Raw genomic sequence first — 15,770 nt, 5'->3', positions numbered from 1 at the left:
TCATGGCATAACAGGTGAGACCTTTTTAATCCATATCCCAGTAGTAATAAATTAGCAGTAATAAGTTAATGATCAATGTTAACAAAACCTCCCTTTCATTTTGTAAATGTTAGTATTAAAATGTATAAAACTATACTATGTGAGAATAATTATCCTACATTAATATTAAGGTCCTTAAGCACAGTGTTTAAAATTTATTTTGTTCAAATGAAAATAATTTTTTAAATTTTAAATTAAAACTAATATCCACTAACTTAATTTCCTCCTTTTCTGATTTCTGTCACTCTCAACCCTTTTGTGTCCTCCTAACCTCCTTCCTCAGCTTGCATGGAGGAATTTGGCCCCTAAGATTTTGGCTTCCCCATTGGATCATCAGTATGGAACACAGTCAGTATGGGACTCAAACAAGAAAGACAGTGTATGAAAATTTGAGTTACCATGCCAATATAAAATAAACGTTTTGTTTATTTTATACTATCACTAACATATTTTATAAACTTGAAAGTTTGATTTTGAGGAATTTTTATAGTGAATTTTGATAAAATGAATGTCCATCTTTATTTCTTTTCACCATTTTATCAGTTTTAATCATTTCTCTTAAGTAATTAGTGTGTTCACATTATCCAACTCCTGGGATTTGGGGCTTGCACAAAACTTCTATAAAAGTTAAGGAATTAAAACCCTTTACTTCCTGCTAACTAAATTATTTGGGGTTTTATTTTTAGTATTCTTGATTATGTAAGCAGAGAATTTGATCTAGGTACAAAAATAGAACTATCTTCTTTGGCTTGACAAATACTAAAGGAAAACTTCTCCTTATATTACCTGATCTTAAAATAGGTATGTCATGTGCCTGTGAAACAGATACCCTTTAAACCTGATTGTTAGTAATCTCCTACAAAGAGAAGTTGAGAGAAAAGTCTCTTAGGTCAGGGATCTTTACTATGAAAGTTTCTTATTTTACTTACATGTATTATATATGAAGTTTGCCACTGTGATATCTCTGTTGAATTAAACTGTTTAAGATGAGTGTGTTATTCAGTTATTCATAAAATTAATTCATTGTACTTTGAATCACCATTTATGGAAGCACATTTCTTCATGTGGTAAAATGTTCATGTTAGCTAAAAAGAAAGCTTACAAAACACTTTGTCCAATATGATCCCTTTTTGTTTTTAAAATGTGTTTATATTTGAGTGAGACAGAGGAGAAAAAAAAGTCTAGAAATATAGGTATTAAAATGTTAATAGTGAGTGCAGAGATCTTTTGGAGGGTGATTAAAAATATTTTCTAATTTTAAGATAAGAACATATTATTTATCTTTAAAAAGATGAGCTCTTATTTCTACTTAGTTGAAGATATGTTTCTTTTCCTACTGGCTGAGTGTAGTATGTGTAACTAGAGATATTTTTGTGTCTGGTTGTAATTAAAAACAGTCTATAATATTCCCTGTGATGTTGACTGAGTGTAGTTTCACTGAAAACCTTTTTAAAAGTAGGTCTTTGCCTGTTGTAGTAAACATCTAGTTTATCACCAAGAAGTTGTGGAAATACTACCAATTTTTTTTCTAGTGGGATTCTTAATTATATCTTAAAATATGTTTGACACATAAAAAGATAAGTGATAGATTTGAATAAACATGAACAATATTACCAATTCAATAACTTAGATATTGGTATTACCACACTTTTTGAAACTTGAGTTTTATGTTTTCTTCAAATTTAATTACTATCTTTAAATGTAATTATTTGATTTCTTTCAGGTCAATAAAATACACATTTTAAAATGTTATAGCTATACATTTGTTTTCTAGGAGAAATCAAATTACTTTATAATATAGTTTTAAAATAAATTAAAAGCAAGAAGGTACTTCATTGTAGGTGTCATTATGTATTATTTTAATAGAGCAAATCTATATGGTATTTTTCCAATCATATTTTTCATTGCATTTTTGTGAGATAATAGCAAAGGATTTACTATAAAAAGATTAAATATTTTAATAAATGTTTCTTTATAGGTTTGCGCTTCAGAAAACTAATAACAGACTTTTGAAGATCCTCTTAGAAGTTGTAAAGACAACAGCAGCTGTCGAAGAAACAATTGGCCGCCATGTTCTTGGAATTTTAGATAGATCTAGTAAAGGCCAATCATCTGTCAGCCTGATTTGGAGGTCAGAGCCAGAGACATCTCACAAGTCATCTGTCCAAGAGGAACACACAAGAGGAGGTAATATTAGTTGCATATACTTTTGAAATAATCATCTTCAACAAATCTTGCTAAGTTCAAGGCACTCTGTGTGGAAAATATAGAAGAGAGAATATTCAAGTATTTTTCAACAAATGCACCTCCAAACACAAATATATAAAACCACTCTTTTCAAAGCACTATATGTATTATTGTATAGCATTTGCAAGTGAATGTCTTAGAGTTGCCATCATATATACCTTTAAACCAGAACACTTTAATTTCTCCACGTATAAAGGAAAAATTCCACATCATCACCCTATAAATTAAGAAGAGCTTTGAGTAAAGAACTTGTAGGAATTCAGAACCAGTTTTACATTGAGATGGTTAGAAGAATGTCATTATAAGAAACAGAAGCTTTGGTCTTATCTTGGGACTATCCTCTGCTAGGTCCTTTCTTCCTTTTGGAAAAGTGGTTGACAGATTAGTGTAGATATAGAGATTAGGTCCTGATATGACATGGCTATCTTCCTAATTTTGTCTTCTTCCTCTAGCTGTGTGAGTTGGGCTCTTCTTTTTAATTTCTTACTATCACATTGCTGACCTCCAGTCTGTCTTGTATTTTCAGTTCCTTATTCCTTGCTGGAGAAGAAATTAGGAAATCAAAGGGAAGAAAAGTTTTGTCAGGTGCTTCTAGAAAAATAGGGCCTGGATTCTTAAGTTAGAAGAAGATCAAGCCTACAGTTTACTACCATTTCACATCCAACCACTTCTTCCCAGGTAGAGGGAAATGCTCTGAAATGCCAGTTTTTACAATTTTTGAAAACATTCTAATTTTTAAGCTTCATGGGGAGAAATGAGAAAGTATTCTAATTACAAGGTTTGCCTAATTACTAGTTAGCCAATAGTATATTTTAAGTGCGGAGAAAAGCTTGATTTGGAATTTAAAATAAAATTGACTTAAAAGACACCTCAGGTGAGTTCAAAAATAATTTTCAAAGCCACTTTTAGTAAAATAAGAGATGAAATAATACTGACTTTTAAACCTTCCTTCCACATTTACTGTTTTCAAACTTGGTAGATACATTTTTCAAATTAACTTGTGGTTAAACTCTCCACCAAGGACTATTACGTCTACAGATGGACCTTGATGTATAGAGAAGAATTAGGTAATGTTTGAAAATACCTAAAACTTATAAAAGTAGCTATCAGTTATTTTTAAGATAATTAACTGTTTTCACTTAATCCTCTAGGGAGGAATTTTTCTGTTCTATTGGTAAGAGCTAGACTAGATTGACTTCTATATTCAAAAGACACTCTAAGGAATGTTCTGTAGATTACAAAAATATTTTTTGCCTTTTTGTTAGCATTTCTCATAGATATTTCTCAAAATGGCTACTGAAATATTCATCAAACAACAGTATACTACTTCCAGAGCAGTGTGTTGAGTTATAAAAAATGGTAAATTGATAATTGAACTCAAGCAGAGGATGACGTTTTTGTTCCATTTTCTTTAAGAAAGCAGATCTGCTATTCACTATCTGTATCTATAGATAATCTGTTTCTGTTTAAAATACTTAGCAAGTGTTTGTTAATTATAAGCAATTTTATCCGTTCAGTTCTACAAACATTTACTCAGCAGTTTCCCTATAGTCTCTACGTTACAGCAGTGGGTAGTCTAGTGAAGGAGGCACTGAGATTCCCATTCAAGGCAAGATTAATTCACAGTACTTAATATTTTACTTACAACCATTTGTACATGTGAATTAATTAAATCCTTAAAATTTGTAATTACTTAACTGTTGACTGATTCTGAAAAAATGTTACAAGAAGAAAACTTCATCCAAAGTTAAAAAATACATTGTGTAAAAAACATATTGTTGCACAGATAATTTTGCTGATCCATTTAATTAACTCAATCTTATATTTTCATATTTACCAATCATTGTTTGGTTTGGTTTGGTACCAGACATTGAACCCAGGGACACTTACCCACTGATCTATATCCCAACCCTTTTTATTTTAAGTTGCTTAGAGCCTTGCTAAGTTCTTGAGTCTGGTCTTGAACTTGCCATTCTCTTCCCATCCCTGCCTCCCAAGTTGCTGGGATTATAGGCATATACCACCATGCCTGGCTGTGTTACTCTTATTAATAAAATTAAGTATCATTGTGGTATTCTTACGTATTCTGCTTCTTAAGGGATATGTTGAATTAATTGAGTTTATGGTTTAAAACATTTCTTTTATAAAAATAGATGAAAACACTGGCTTTTAAAATATTGACAACATGCTCCATGTGTAAGAAGTTCTTCTGACATTCTTTTATATTTTTAATGGAAACATTTCTGTAAAAACTAAAACGCACTTTTGAAAGGTTTATGTTTACCATAACAGACAGAATTAAGTCTTAATCTCATTGTGAAGTAACATTTGTTGTTTAAAGTATCACTTGTGATGTAGTTTCAACCTTCAAGCCTGAACTTGTTTAGATTTAAACACGTATGAACTTGTTTAGATTTAAACACGTATGAACTTGTTAACACTTGAAAAAATAAATGATTGTGCTAATGTTCACTTTCTCATAAAAGCAAACTAGTTTATGAAATTGAAAGGAAATTTTGAGCCAAATGTCAAATCACTTGAACCTGAGTATATATTAGATCAGTTCATAAAAATGAGTTCCCCAGGTTGTGTTGAAAGAAAATTTCCTTTAGGTCTGCATTGTGATAGTTTAGGGGTAGAATGCTTATCCTTCTTGTAGGAGTCCAGGGATTGAAGTTCATTTGTTTCAGCTTGCTTTTAGAGCAGTGGGATGTTCTAGAAAGGATACTGTGTTAGTGATAAGAAAGCTTCATTTTTTTTTTTTTTTTTTTTTTTTTTACTGTGACTTTGGACAAATCTCTTAAGTCTCCAGATCTTTAGTACAGTTCTCATCTGTCATATACTTGGATCAGGCTAGATGTGAATAGTTTCTAGTTGGAACCATAGAGATCTTCAGTGAGCCACTGAGGCTGGGAAGACACTGTCATATTGCTCACCCTCCTTTAACCCTGAGAAACTTACTGTTTTGTTATCCATCAGGAAATGAATGGTTATAATTCATAAAGTACATGACTAAAAGACTTGAATAAGTATTATTTGCTATGTTTACAACATATATGTGAGTGGTTCTTCACCAGTCTGAAATGATTCTGTTCACAAAATTGCCTGTTCTTGCTTTCCATTGACATGGAAATAGCCCTTCTTTTTGTTGTCCTGAGATTTTTTCCCCCAAAACTAGTTACTATGAGTAAGTATAATTTTGCTGTTTTCTCATTTGTTTCATAGGAATAAACAAATTTGTTTCTTTAGTGTAAAATATTCAGATTATTTCAGATAATTTCTGTCTTCAATTTTTTTGTGTGTATGTGTGCTGGGAATTGAGCCTAGGACCTCACTCAGGCTAGGGAAGCACAAGCTCTTTCCTACTGAACTATATACCTTCAGCCCTGAAAAATGTTATTAATAAAATACATTAAGCTAGTTGACATCTTCACCTTTTCTAGGTACTTTAATGCCTATTTTTTGTTGCTATTCCAAAAAAAAAACTAACATTCGGTGATCATTTATAAGTTTCTGTGTTTCACATGTTTTCTGTATTTTGTGCTTTAGATTTTTTCCCTTGTGTACACAATATCTTCAGTCTTTTCCTCACCATTGATTGCTTCTGTGGACCAGAAAACATGCTGCAGGCTTCATACTGTTAAAAATAACTATCAGTTGCTTTTAGTTTACATATACATACACACACACACACACACACACACACACACACACACACACACACACTGCAAGGTAAACTTTAGTATACTTGGTGAGAGAATAGGCAAGAATAGATTGACTCCTGCTTTCATTGCCTTTAGCTTCTGTTCTTACGGTATCAACACTGTTCTTTCAGAGGACAACACTGACTTTTCAATCATTAAATTCATAGGATAGTCCTTGCCTGTTTGTCTTTCTAAGCAAATAACTTCCCTGAAGTCTTTTCTTTCTGAAATGTTCTCTTCTGGAACATCCCTCTCTTGTCTATCTGATATTTTCTATAGCACTTCTTTTATTAGTTTAAGATAGACAGAGGCTCCAACTTTGTTTTCCTTCTCTCCCTAAATATCACTCCTAAAACAGATGTAACCACTTTCAGTGTTTCAGCTCTTATATTTCTGCAAATGACCCCTCAGTCTGCAGACCCAAATTTCTAACAGTTTATGCATCTCCACATACGCTATTAACATTTCACTTTGCAGTTGCAAAGGTTATCATCAGCCCACATCAACCCGATTTTCTAAAGTGTAATGATGATAGTGTAGATAACAATGTTCATAGTTAAATTAGAAATTCTCACCAGTCTAATGCTTCCCAGTATACCTTTTACGAAAGTAGCAAGCTGTGAAATTATTCATTTCTTTTACTGTGTAGCCAGAGCAGGTGGTGCTCAAAAATGTAGTACTTAAAACTCAGAGGTTTGCTCCAAATAGGTGCATTTATTCTATTCTTTAATAATTTGCTATCTCCCATTGCACAATAAAAAAGTTTTTTTTTTCTCCTCACATATATATGTGTGTGTTTTCATTATACTGTGAAGTCTTTCAGGATAGGAAACAGATTTTGACTCTTTTGTGTCCCCATTTTCAGCAGACTACATGCTGGATGGACATTGGTAAATATTTATTAAAGTTTTCTTAATGTTTTTATCAGGTTGGGAATATAGCTCAGTGATACAGCACATGCTTATCATGTGCAAGGACCTGGGTTTTATCCACAGCACCCCAAAAAAATTATTTAAAAAAATTACTAAATAACCCAAATATTAATTTCTGCAATCTTTTATAGTGCTGTTATTAAAAGACATATAATTTCAAAAATTATTTCAATATGACTTGGTTTTAAAATTTGAAAGTATAATTATTAATTGGTTTTAACTTATGTCTTTAACATACTATTATTCTAGTTATAGATGAATCCATACCCTCTTATTCTGAGGAAGGAACAGAGTTGTCACGTCAGCTCACGAGGAGTAGTTTTACTGAGGTTGATCCTGAGAATGAAGAATTTATGCTGAACATTAGTTCTAGACTACAGACGGCAGTTGAAAAACTTCTGGAAACAATAAGTGAACTAACGATCAGGTTAACCTCCTAATTATTAATATCTACTGAATATCTTGGGCATAAATGAGTAAATATTTCTCTCTGTTATCCCACAGAAGTTATTTAGGCTTCTCTTTAATAATTGTGTTTGTGACACCCAATATTGGTATTAATAGTCTTGTTTTTAGGTAGTGAGGGTAATGTAATAATGGGCTCTTCCAGGTCAAAAACTCACTGGTGTTTTAATATTTAGATTGTCTAGATTGTTACACATTACTCTTTTTATATTAAAAGAGATTTTAACCTCACCATTGTGTGAAGTGCTCCATTAACTTATTAATAACTCGTTATTTAACTTAATACTATAATGAATCTCTAAAACTATATGTTTCGTAACATACTATTACAGTATTACAATTCAAACTTTAAATTCCTTCACCAGGTTTTTACATTCTTTTTATAAATATGAATAGATTAATTCACCCTACAAGCTATTTCTTGGTAGGAAGTTAGTTGGGCAGTTTTTCCATTAAAATATTGTCTTTAAAGATAAAGTTTGAGAAGTCAAAAGGTTGTCTTTAAGCTCTTGTTCTGATGACTGACTTTCCTTGTACTTTTTTTTCTAATAATTAAATATCCATGTTTCTGCAATATCAGTGACTATTAATTACTGTGACAAATAGTATGTATTTTGCATATTAATGCCTGATTCATTTATATTAGGGTTAAGTTATTGATTTTAGGCCATTTCTTCAATTATTGACATCTAAAATAATTTGTTAACTACCTACTAGTTTATTAACTTCTCTTATCAATATATTACCCCACCCCCTGACACTTGTAACATGCTGCTGGGATTCACTGAGGAAGGCATTATCAAAATTACATACGGTTCTATTGAAATATTTGTTCTTTGACTAGTCTTCAGATATGACACTTAGAATTTCCCCAGATATTCTTTTTTGTTTGGAAACAAACTAAACCTTTTTTCTGTGATAGAATATGAATTATACCTTAAAGAAAATCTTGAGATACCATACATTGTAGTGAGAATTCACCTAACTGGTCAGGGAAATTCATCATAGTGTATCTCCTGTTACGGGACTCAGTGGTAGAGCACCTGCCCAGCATGTGCAAGGCGCTGAGTTCTGTCCCCAGCACTTGGGGAGAGGAATGGGGAATAAAAAGTTAGAATATATCTTCTGGTTTGCACCTTGATTGACTGGCCAAACTAAGGTAAATATATGGCTTATGTAGGTCTCAGAAATGTTTCCATAGATTAATTCTGAGGACCTGTAGTTAAATAACAGAGGAAATTTTTAACCTTGGGCAATTCTTATTTCTCTAGAGCTTTCTATTATAGCATGTACAGAATGATTAAAAGCTTCTGTTTCAGGAACTTGGAAATTTGTTTGAGCATCACAAAGAACCATAGGACATCTAATAATCTTGAAGGCTCAAATACTTGTGTTATTTGCCAAGAGTAGAAAAAAATGACTGTTAGTAAAAACATAAGTGGTGGTTCCATCTTCCACTAAATCCTGGAGAGTTATTTTATTTTTCAATATCAACATCCTAAATGCTAGTAAAGAAATGGTACCCATAAAATCCAGCTTCATTTGTATTATTAAGACATTAAATTATACTCTTGGATCAGAGAATTGTATAGTCACCTTTCCTTTTGCCTGAAGTTCAGCAGACTTTATTTAAACTCAAATATTGACATTGTAAATGCTGTGTCCATAATGTGGAATTCCATAGTCTACATAAGAAAATACACATTTTCTACCAAGATTTACTACATTTTTAGTCTTTTCTAATTAACCTAAGTCCTAGGACCTGTCTCTTTTAGAATGCTTTTGCATAAGCCACTTCTAGAGTATGCTACCCAACTGAGTCAGCTGAGCTTACTCAGACATTTTCAGTACTTTTAAAGCTTGAATGCATATGCATCTTAATTATCCCTTTATTCTGTGAAAGTTATATAGTATAGATAATTGTATACTGAATTATTCTTTTTTGTTTGGTTTGTGTTTATTTCAGTCATATTAGTGTTTAAATTCTGCGATTTGTACTTTTTCTACTAGAAAACAGTGATACTTTTTCTTTCTTTTTTATTTTATTTTTTTGCAGCGCTGGGGATCAAACCCAGGGCCTTGTGCTTGTGAGGCAAACACTCTACCGACTTAGCTAATTTCCCAGCCCCTCTTTTTTTTTTTTTAATAACTTTATTTTTTTATGTGGTACTGAGGATAGAACCCAGTGCCTCACACATGCTAGCAAGCACTCTACCACTGAGCTATAACAGGAGCCCTTCTTTTTCTTTCCTGACCATTATTACATACTTTTGACCTGGAACTTGACCACTGTTAATGCCACTATAAATTATGCACATTATGGTTAATCTTTTGATAATCACCATGGAAAATGACAAATAAATGACAAGTGAGCAGCGGTTCTTACAGACTATTTGTTCTTACAGTCAACTAGAGAAAAACTTCTCCCTAATCATTAATGCTGCCATCAGTCAACAATCAAGTGTGTGGGATCTTCCTGAAACACTCAGTTCCCTAGGCCAAGTCCCCAAATCACAACAGCCCTCTGCTTACTTGACTAGGTAGTGTGGTGCAGTAGGAGCCTGACCATGGTATATATGAATATAATAAGTACATGAATATTTATGACAATCATAACAAAGTTGTGATTTTTTATTCCATTTTGGGTTCTTCCTTATTCTGAATAAGAAAAAAAAAAATCACTTGCGGACAGTTCTCTCTATTGTGACAGATGTGTAGAGTCATTTATCTTATCACTACAGTTATTACCCCAACATTTCCAGCCACTTCTCTTTTATTGTCAGCCCCTCTCTCACCTCCTTCCTGTGGTAAATACTGGCTTGCTTTCCTCTCCTACAGTTTTGCTTTTTCCAAAGTGTCATAAATGAAAGTATATATCATGTAGTCTTTTGGGTCAAGCTTCATTACCTTAACAAAGTGCATTTAAAAATCATCTATGTTGTTTTGTATAATAATAGTTTGTTCCTTTTTTTTTTTTTTTTTTTTCCTGGTGGTGGGTATTGAACCCAGGGCCTTGTGTTTACAAGGCAAACACTCTACCAACTGAGCTATATCCCCAGTCCTTTACTTTTTTTTTTATAAGTGAGAGATATTCCATTATATGGCTGCAGCAGTTTATTCATTTACTGTTTAAAGGACATATAGATTGTTTCCATCTTTAGATCATTAGAGAATTTAACTTGTATTTTCCAAAATGATCACTTTGACTATCTCATTAAAAATAGACTAGAATAGATAGAGGGTGTTGAGGGTACATGCAGAGCAGAAACATAGAAACCAGTTAGAGAAGTCACTTGCCCAGGCTTACAAGTTAAGTGGTAGAGTTGGAATGTGAACCCAGGTACTTTGGTTTCAGAGTCCATGCTCTTAACCACTACTTCTTCTGCCTTCTGGGAATCTTAAGAATTAAAGAGCAGACTAAGATTTTTCTTTAGTCATTCTTTTGTTTAATTATAACTATAACTGAGTAATAAATTTTGAAATCCAGAGATCATTGGTAACCTAACAGGAACTGTCTCAGTGGAGTTTGATAGTTTTCCAATTGTTTGGGATAGCTTTCAACATACAGTAATGAAAGGTGCTTAGAGACTCAGCTTAGGTCCTTAAAAAGATAATCTCTTTAATACAATCTTCATTCAGTGATCTTCAATTCTGCAGAAAAATTATCTTTGAGAGTATGGTTTCAAAGATTCTTGACTTTTCAGTTAGGTAAAAATAGAAACACATCTGTTCTATGGGAATTAATCTTTCAATAATTAAAGTTTCATGGAATCCAGAGGTTATATTTAGAGCCACAAGAGATTATTTACCAAAAAATTTCCTTTAGGAATTCCTTGGACTACAAAGTTTCAGACAGAAAGACTGTGTTCTGTTACACAGCATGGTGATAATAGTTAGTGTATATTTCAGAATGGCTATAAGGAGAGAATTTTAACTATTTTCACCACAAAGAAGTTATAAATATTTGAGGTCCACAACCTGTGCACATAAGAAAATATCACTTTTTACCTCAAAATATTTCAATTATTATTTGCCAATAAAATAAAACTTAATAAAATTAAAAATGAGAATTTTAAAACTCCCATGGAAGAAATTAATGAATAATTTATTTTTCCAGAATGATTTTCATTAGAGAACATTATTGTGAGTTTACTAATTCTCATTTTTGAGAGTAATGGAATCAAAGCTACATGCTTCTATAATTTTTCAAAGGGAAATTTGCTCTTTCGAGCAGACCAAGCTTTTTGTTTAGTCATTCTTTTGTTTTAATCATAACTATAAGTGTTGAAACACATTTTGCCATCAAGTGTTGCCCCCAGTATGCTTAGCATTAGTCAGGGTTCTGTCAGGTAATATATTCAGGATTTAGTCTCTCCATTAAATAACTTAGAGAAATAAGTAAATAAAGCAAAGTCCAAGAGCAGCAGAAGTGTTTTACAATTTGAAGGAAATAATTTATGAGGATAAAAGGTTAAATGACTTGACATTATATGATTAATGTAAACCTTTTTCATTGGGAAAATGTAGCTATGTACTGTAAATTAATAGCTTCATTCGTATGTTAAAGTCCTGACTTGAAATCTGAGGATAAGGAACTAGTCTGGACAGTTAAATATGCTTCTAGAAATTGAAGTCACTGTATTTTAATTTTTTTTGCAAAAAGGTTCATAAGCTTTTAAACTAGAGGAAAATACAAAATTGAATGTAATTTGAATTATTGTCAGAATCACCATATGCCATCATCCAGAATCATCTTTACTACTTTTTAAGACTTTTTTCGTCTATTTTTACTGTTCTTTGTAGTTTCTTACCTTGACCCACGTTCCTAGTCATAAGCAGACATACCTTATTTATAAAGGTTTTTGTTTTATGTGCATGGAAACAAGTTTTTATGTGCTTCCAAAACTGGGTGAAAATATTAGTACATCATTTAAAGGTATTTTAATTCAGGGTCTTCTTTCTGGATATCAATTAATGTAGTATGGTACTAGTTAATATATTATTACAAAGACTGCCCCTTTCTGGGTCATCTTTATCTGTTACTCTTTGAGTCTTTTTTTCTCCCCATTTATTTTTCCCTTGTAGTTAATTCTTATGTTGACTAAAATGCTGATATTTATGAAGAATTATTTCTTACCCACGGTTTTGTTTTTACCCCATATGAGAGAAATTAGATGATTATCAAAATAACTGTAATTTGCAAAGGGAGCAGGGAAAGCGTATTTTGAGAGGCATTTCATAGGCAAGGTATGGGACCCCCCCAATCCCAGTTCATAAAGCTGAATAGCTCGGATATTGATGATTTTGCATCTGCTGTAGCCTCATTAAAATCACATTTAGCTGCATCAGTCATAGGTCAGGGCTCCCATCTCATACAGGTGTTAAGACATCTTCACAGACTAACTGCAGAATATAAGAAACAGTAATAAAATTTTTCAGAACTTTAAAAGGCAACTGCACCTCCCCAACCACATGCCATCTCCCTGCAGCTTTGGGACTTTTATGTAAAATTTTTTATTTTCTCTGTCTCAGTTATTAGTCTGCTATGAAAGAAACTAGCTTCTCCAAACTACTTTATGTAGTAAGAGTGGCTATAATTATAAGGCATTTTTTAACCTGTCACTTGCTTTAGTATGGATTTTTCCATTTAGATAAAGACTTTGTGGGTTTAGGATATTTAGTTACTAGTAACCAAAATGAGTCTTTTCTTTTATTTAAAATAGTTTTCATTATTAAGAATCTTTTAATAGTAAGAAGTAAGTTATTTATCTTTTATAATTATGAATAACTGGTTCATTCAGTATTACTCGGGCTTCTGGAATTACCTGATGCTAACTATTATATACAACTTGGGCTTTTACATTTCAGTCACGGTTCATAGGCTACCTTAAGTGGTATAATTATCAACTTATACAAGGCGGCTTTAAAAATAATTTTTTTTTTTTCTTAACATACACTCTGTAAACAAGTCAGTGTGAAAATAAATTGTAACTGAACTGTCTGTATTTACTGTCAGTAGCTCCTCAAAGATATTATGTCTGGGACTGGGGTTGTGGCTCAGTGATAGAGTGCTTGCCTGACATGCATGGGGCACTGGGTTCAATCCTCAGCACCACATTAATAAATAAAATAAGGGTATTGTGTCCATCTACAACTAAAGAAAATTTTTTTAAGTATTATATCTAAGGAATTATCAAAAAGAAGTTCTAGTTTAATTTCCAGACATAATTATGATTTTCTGATATACTTGAAGAACTGATCAGTAATGTAAACTCATATTTTATTCACATTTTTAATTAAAACAATTTTTAGTGGGGTGGGAAAACACCAGCTTATCTTAGACACATTGTAAACTTCTCTAAATAACCCTTTCAAGGAACTTGGATCCTGTTAGGCAGGCTTTTTTGTGGGCGTATTAATTCACATTCCACCTGTCAGAGCACATATAGGTAAAGACATTAAACCACACCCTCTGTTCTGACCTTTTCCTCAGGGGACACTGACTAGAATCCTGTGGCTCAGTTTGGAAGAGCCTTTCCTTTTGAATAGGGCAAAGCTGTAAGACCAAGGGAAATAATGTTGCAATTACATGTCTCAAGACTGCTGCTGTGGATATTTAAAACCTGACCTTCCCTGCCAGGTTCTGCTTGGAAGGCTTACTTATTACCACAGACATATTTGATACTGAAAGTAGTTTTATTGCTCCGCTTATTATACATTTATCTTTTCATTCTTTCATTCGTCAAGATTTACCTATTCTAGGTAAAATAGTGGTGGTTTGTGTGCGTGCTTTTTTTGTGCAGTTTTTTTGTTGTTTTGTTTTGGATTCTTTGGATAAAGACTGATAGACATTTAGGATTTGTTTTGGTTTGGTTTTGGTTTTGGTTTTTAGATTTGTAGGGTTTTCCCCCCTGGACTTTCTTATCCTTTTTATTGTTCATTTGTATGAATTATTTTTTTATGTATTTGATAGTGCTAAACAGAAACTAGTATGGAATATCTTGAATAAACTAGAAGGAACTTTTTAATGTAGTGGAAAACTGAAAAGTGAAGAAGCTTGGCAGCTTCATCTTCTAGAATGGATTCTTACAGGACCTATTTGGCAACTGTCAAAATCAATGGCTCTTGGTTGGAAGAACAAGATGAAGATATTTATGAGGTTGAATCTCGAGTGCCTTTACCATATCCTTTTCCTCTGTGTGATCATTTGGATGAAAATAACGCAGTAATTATTAATACTTCTATTTTCCACTTGGTTCATAAAAGAAATGAGCACGTATTAAAGCTTATTTCTAAAATTTCACTGCCTACCCCTCCTTATTCTGTAAGTATAAAAGAATTAATTTAGTTTAAAATATAAGCATAATGAGAAATGGAATTTTAAGTATTATTAATGAGGTTAAAATGAAATAGAACCATATTTTGCTATTATTTGGTATATGCTGCTGCTCATTCATCCTAAATGTATCAAAGGACTCAGTTTGGTCTAAAAGTCCCACCTTGGCTGTGTTCTTAATTCCAGAAAGCAGAATGAGATAATATTACATTTCTCCAGTGCCAGGCAAGCCATTTATAAAAGATTCTGCTGTCTTTAAGATTCTTGTTTTTGTATGTTTGTGACACCAATCCTGAATAAAAATGGGACTAAAAGTGGAATGATTATATTTGAGAGGACAGGCATTGTGATATCTACATCGGCTAATTGAATTGTCATTGAGCCAATTAGGAAATGTTTACAACCACGGCATACTGGCAGTTTCCAGGCAAGGAAAAAGCAAACTTGGATTCTAGATTTTCTTACACCAAAAGGAACTTATTTTCAGTTTTCTATATGTCTGTTAATTCTGTAGAGAAATATCTTTTTCTGCTTTTAATGTGAAACTTATTTTTTGAACATTGCTAAGGATGTTTACCATAAAGATACCTGCATATTCAGTATTACAGGTTCATTTGATTCTTAAATAGGTTGTGAATGATTCACTACAAGTTACTCAGCACTTTTTATGACTTTGGTGACTTTAACTGTACATGCTAGCTAATGTTTAACAAGCCAGATGGTTTTCGGAATAGTATTGCTCCCTCTCCTATAACTTATTATTTTAAGTGGCAGAATCTTTACTAAAGCTTATCCATACTTTAAATGTAATGTGAAATGTAATGTGAGCTTACTAAATACTTTGAAAATATCAAGTTTTATAAAACTCTTATATACTTCATACTATTATAGATATTACAAAGAAATCATACCTTAACTGGATAGAAGAGTTTTTAAAATGTAAAGTATTTAAATGAGAATTTGAAAGGGGGTCTCTTATCCCAAACAAAGTGATTCCCAACTACTATCATAAATAAAATATATTAAGCTCACTGTATTTGATTGCTT

The 15,770-nt window shown here is 32.3% G+C and overlaps 1 protein-coding gene across 1 annotated transcript in view; it reads left to right on the top strand.

The window, feature by feature from the left end:
* The window catches only part of AKAP9 (A-kinase anchoring protein 9), a 119,726-nt gene that overhangs the window by 57,634 nt on the left and 46,322 nt on the right, over window positions 1–15,770 (top strand). The window contains 3 exon segments of the mRNA XM_079152064.1: window positions 2,018–2,226; window positions 7,172–7,333; window positions 7,336–7,349. Coding sequence (XP_079008190.1) covers window positions 2,018–2,226; window positions 7,172–7,333; window positions 7,336–7,349 — 385 coding nt within the window.

Source organism: Sciurus vulgaris (genome assembly GCF_902686455.1).
Source record: "Sciurus vulgaris genome assembly, chromosome: 8".
NCBI classification, from domain to species: domain Eukaryota; kingdom Metazoa; phylum Chordata; class Mammalia; order Rodentia; family Sciuridae; genus Sciurus; species Sciurus vulgaris.
The sequence above is the reverse complement of the archived record's forward strand: the minus strand, read 5'-3'. Positions and strand labels throughout refer to the sequence as shown.